General features: G+C 40.8%; 1 protein-coding gene across 5 annotated transcripts in view; it reads right to left on the reverse strand.

Moving 5' to 3' along the window:
• LOC106602108 (adhesion G protein-coupled receptor L3) overlaps positions 1–5,390 on the reverse strand; it is a 20,667-nt gene extending 15,277 nt beyond the window's left edge. For all 5 annotated transcript variants that reach the window (XM_045712973.1, XM_045712972.1, XM_045712971.1 and 2 more), the window contains exons 1-2: positions 5,278–5,390; positions 1,895–1,986 (exon numbers count right to left, since the gene is read on the reverse strand). In XM_045712973.1, the coding sequence (XP_045568929.1) occupies positions 1,895–1,986; positions 5,278–5,280 (95 nt within the window). In that variant the 5' untranslated portion in view covers positions 5,281–5,390. The remainder of the gene's footprint in view (positions 1–1,894; positions 1,987–5,277) is intronic.
• Positions 5,391–5,645: the final 255 nt, after the last annotated feature.

The raw sequence follows: 5,645 nt of genomic DNA on the forward strand, positions 1-5,645 counted from the left end.
CAGTCAGTGGTAGTATGCAGTGTCACCATTTTGCGTAGAGTTATATGCTCTAACTGGCTTTAATATTCACACTAGGTATTATCTTCAATCAATCTGTTACAGCTCTAAGCAGCATGTGACTAAACTAAATCTGGCTTCACACACAAACACCCAGGTTGTGTCCCAAATGGAAATCTATTCCCTATATAGTGCACTACTTTAGACCAGGGCCCTATTCCCTATATAGTGCACTACTTTAGACCAGAGCCCTATTCCCTATATAGTGCACTACTTTAGACCAGGGCCCTATTCCCTATATAGTGCACTACTTTAGACCAGAGGCCTATTCCCTATATAGTGCACTACTTTAAACCAGGGACCATAGGGCAACCTATTTGGGACCCATCCTGGTTGTTTGTGTGTCATGGAACAACTTGAAGGAGAGAGAGGCCAGTGAGAGGCCTTCTAGAATGGACAAGACATAAGTAGACGATCTGAGGAAGTATGTTTTCAGGTCAGGAAATGATGTCTTTCTCTCTCACTCGCTGTCTCTCTCCTCCCCTCTCTTGGCCTCTCTCCACCCCCCCCACACCCTCTCTGTCTCGCTCTCTTTCTCTGTCTCTCTCTCTCTCTCTCTCTCTCTCTCTCTCTCATTCGCTGTCTCTCTCCTCGTCTCTCTCTCTCTCTCTCTCTCTCTCTCATTCGCTGTCTCTCTCCTCCTCTCTCTCTCTCTCTCTCTCTCTCTCTCTCTCTCTCACTCGCTGTCTCTCTCCTCCTCTCTCCTCCTCTCTCTCGGTCTCTCTCCTCCTCTCTCTCCTCCTCTCTCTTGGTCTCTCTCCTCCTCTCTCTCCTCCTCTCTCTCGGTCTCTCTCCTCCTCTCTCTCCTCCTCTCTCTCGGTCTCTCTCCAAACCCCCCTCTCCGTCTCTCTCTAATCCCCTCTGGTCTCTTATCCGCTCCCAACCCTCAGTCTCAGACATATTGTTGGAGTTAAACTAAGCCATTTGACAGACATTCTCTGTCATAGAGTTCTGACTGGGTTGTGGTCAGAGTTCTAACATGCAGCTGCAGTCATTACACAGTCACTGACTCTGGACCAAATGGTACCCTGGTCCCTATGTAGTGCATTACGTTTGACCCAGCGGCCTCTGGTCAAAAGTAGTGCACTACGTAGAGAATAGGGTGCCATAGGGCTCTGGTCAAAAGTAGTGCACTACGTAGAGAATAGGGTGCCATTTGGGATACAGTTAATGTTTTACAATGTAGATATCTTAGTGAGGTGATGTGACATAGTGAATGGTGGGCATAATGACATAGTAACTAAATAATGAAATAATGACATAGTGATTAAATAATGACATAACGACATAGTGACTAAACAATGACATAGTGACTAAATAATGACACAACATAGTGACAAATAATGACAGTGAATAAATAATGACATAATGACATAGTGACTAAATAATGACATAGTGACAAAATAATGACAGTGAATAAATAATGACATAATAACATAGTGACTAAATAATGACATAGTGACTAAATAATGACATAGTAACTAAATAATGACATAGTGACAAAATAATGACAGTGAATAAATAATGACATAATGACATAGTGACTAAATAATGACATAGTGACTAAATAATGACATAGTAACTAAATAATGACATAGTGACAAAATAATGACAGTGAATAAAAATGACATAATGACATAGTGACTAAATAATGACATAGTGACTAAATAATGACATAGTAACTAAATAATGACATAGTGACAAAATAATGACAGTGAATAAATAATGACATAATGACATAGTGACTAAATAATGACATAGTGACTAAATAATGACAATAAAAGACGATCACACGGACAGTCCAAACAGACACAAGCATGAACACACACAGACTTACTTGATGTTGTCCAGGCATCCAGAGTCTGGTTTGAGGATAGCTGTATGGTGGAACATCTTATAGAGGGCGATACCCAGGAAGATCACGTTCAGCTGAAATATACACACACACACTTTTTACATTTAGCAGACGCTCTTATCCAGAGCGACTTACAGTAGTGAATGCATACATTTCATACATTTTTCTCCGTACTGGTCCCCCGTGGGAATCGAACCCACAACCCTGGCGTTGCAAACACCATGCTCTACCAACTGAGCCACACGGGACCCACCTGTCAGGATTTCAACATTGAATGACATGATACATAGCTTTTATATAAGACAGTATAATACCATTCCAGTATACTCATGCATATGTCCATGTATGCACTAGTCAGGATAGAGGCAAAGATGAACGGAGAAAAGTACAGAGATCCTTGATGAAAACCTGCTCCAGAGCGCTCAGGACCTTAGACTGGGGCAAAGGTTCTCCTTCTAACAGAACAATGACTCTAAGCACACAGCCAAGACAACGCAGGAGTGACCCAGCCAGAGCCTGGACTTGAACCCGATCGAACATCTCTGGAGAGACCTGAAAATAGCTGTGCAGTGACGCTCCCCATCCAACCTGACAGAGCTTGAGAGGATCTGCAGAGAAGAATGGGAGAAACTCCCCAAATACAGGTGTGCCAAGCTTGTAGCAGCGTCATACCCAAGAAGACTTGAGGCTGTAATCGCTGTCAAAGGTGCTTCAACAAAGTACTGAGTAAAGGGTCTGAATACTTATGTAAATGTGATATTTCAGTTTTTTATTTTTATAAATGAGCAAAAAATGTATAAAATCAGTTTTTGCATTGTCATTATGGGGTATTGTGATGTCATTATGGGGTTTTGTGATGTCATTATGGGGTATTGTGATGTCATTATGGGGTGTTGTGATGTCATTATGGGGTATTGTGATGTCATTATGGGGTATTGTGATGTCATTATGGGGTATTGTTTTCATTATGTGGTATTTTGATGTCATTATGTGGTATTGTGATGTCATTATGGGGTATTGTGATGTCATTACGGGTTGTTGTGTGTAAATTGATGAGGGGAAAATAAACCATTTAATCCATTTTAGAATACAGCTGTAACCTAACAAAACGTGGAACAAGTCAAGGGGTCTGAATACTTTCTGAATTTCATGTATGTAGACGTATGCACAATAAACATGTAAATAAACAGTAAACATGATGTACGACTATATATATCCTATATTCAGTGGCCAGACTGGGATATTATATTAATCTCATAGACAGGTACTACAGTTCCCTCTACACACTTCACCTCTCTCTGGTTATGTGTTGGTGTGTATGTGTCTGTGTGTGTGTGTGTGTGTGTGTGTGTGTGTGTGTGTGTGTGTGTGTGTGTGTGTGTGTGTGTGTGTGTGTGTGTGTGTGTGTGTGTGTGTGTGTGTGTGTGTGTGTGTGTGTGTGTGTGTGTGTGAGTGCTTGCGTTCCTCCTACACATTCTGGCTGGCTGTCAGAGCTGGCCTTGGTGTTATCTCTGTGGTGAGTTTACTAGCACCAGGCAGCCCTGAATACACACTGTCATCCACCTAATTGGTTCAGTGTCATCCTCATTATCTCTCTCTCTCTCTCTCTCTCTCTCTCCCTCTCTCTCTCTCTCTCTCTCTCTCCCTCACCCCCTCTCTTTTCTCTGCCCCCCCTCTGTCTATATCTCTCATGTCTGGCTCAGACAAAGCACAGCAGAACATTCTAGAACACCAGAAGTCCTGTGAACATTCCGCTGACAATGGAAGCTAAAGAACTTTTGTGAGAAAGGAAGGAACTTTGGAAAGATGGATTCTAGGAATAGAACTGTTGGATGGACATTCTGCTGCTAACTAAGGCTTGGTCCCAAACGGCATCCTATTCACTACACACGCCACTATGTTCTGTGTGCTACTGATGAATACATATAGGCGTTCCATATGAGAGGTGTGGATGAGATATATATACTATCATCCTGGAGAAGGAATTATTATCAAGTTATATAACCACAGAACCAGAATTATTATGGAGTTATAGAACCACAGAACCAGAATTATTATGGATTTATAGAACCACAGAACCAGAATTATTATGGAGTTATAGAGCCACAGAACCAGAATTATTATGGAGTTATAGAACCACAGAACCAGAATTATTATGGAGTTATAGAACCACAGAACCAGAATTATTATGGATTTATAGAACCACAGAACCAGAATTATTATGGAGTTATAGAGCCACAGAACCAGAATTATTATGGAGTTATAGAACCACAGAACCAGAATTATTATGGAGTTATAGAGCCACAGAACCAGAATTATTATGGAGTTATAGAACCACAGAACCAGAATTATTATGGAGTTATAGAACCACAGAACCAGAATTATTATGGAGTTATAGAACCACAGAACCAGAATTATTATGGATTTATAGAACCACAGAACCAGAATTATTATGGAGTTATAGAGCCACAGAACCAGAATTATTATGGAGTTATAGAACCACAGAACCAGAATTATTATCGAGTTATAGAACCACAGAACCAGAATTATTATGGAGTTATAGAACCACAGAACCAGAATTATTATGGATTTATAGAACCACAGAACTAGAATTATTATGGAGTTATAGAACCACAGAACCAGAATTATTATGGAGTTATAGAACCACAGAACCAGAATTATTATGGAGTTATAGAACCACAGAACCAGAATTATTATCGAGTTATAGAACCACAGAACCAGAATTGTTATGGAGTTATAGAACCACAGAACCAGAATTATTATGGAGTTATAGAACCACAGAACCAGAATTATTATAAAGGTATATAACCACAGAACCAGAATTATTATGGAGTTATAGAACCACAGAACCAGAATTATTATGGAGTTATAGAACCACAGAACCAGAATTATTATGGAGTTATAGAACCACAGAACTAGAATTATTATCGAGTTATAGAACCACAGAACCAGAATTGTTATGGAGTTATAGAACCACAGAACCAGAATTATTATGGAGTTATAGAACCACAGAACCAGAATTATTATAAAGGTATATAACCACAGAACCAGAATGATTATAAAGGTATATAACCACAGTACAACCACAGAACCAGAATTATTATGGAGTTATAGAACCACAGAACCATAATTATTATGGAGTTATAGAACCACAGAACCAGAATGATTATAAAGGTATATAACCACAGTACCAGCTATCTCTCTTCTTACAGTATAATAAAGTTCCTGCATACATTCACAGAGATTAAGCAGTACTTAAAACCCAGTTCTTTTTTAAAGTAGGAATATACAGTGTGTGTGTGTGTGTGTGTGTGTGTGTGTGTGTGGGTGTGTGTGTGTCTTACCATTATTATGAGCGTGGCAGGGCCTATGAAGCTCCATATAAAATATGTGTCCAACCGCAACCAACACCTGCAGAGAGAGAGAGAGAGAGGGGGAGAGATAGAGAGAGGGGAGAGATAGAGAGGGAGAGATAGAGAGGGAGAGATAGAGAGGGGAGAGAGAGAGAGAGGGGGAGAGATAGAGAGGGGAGAGAGAGAGAGAGGGAGAGATAGAGAGAGGGGAGAGATAGAGAGGGAGCGATAGAGAGGGAGAGATAGAGAGGGGAGAGAGAGAGAGAGGGGAGAGAGAGAGAGAGGGGAGAGAGAGAGAGAGAGAGAGAGGGGAGATAGAGAGGGGGAAGAGAGAGAGAGGGGGAGAGAGAGAGAGGGGG

Source organism: Salmo salar, unplaced genomic scaffold (genome assembly GCF_905237065.1).
Source record: "Salmo salar unplaced genomic scaffold, Ssal_v3.1, whole genome shotgun sequence".
Taxonomy (NCBI): Eukaryota; Metazoa; Chordata; class Actinopteri; order Salmoniformes; family Salmonidae; genus Salmo; species Salmo salar.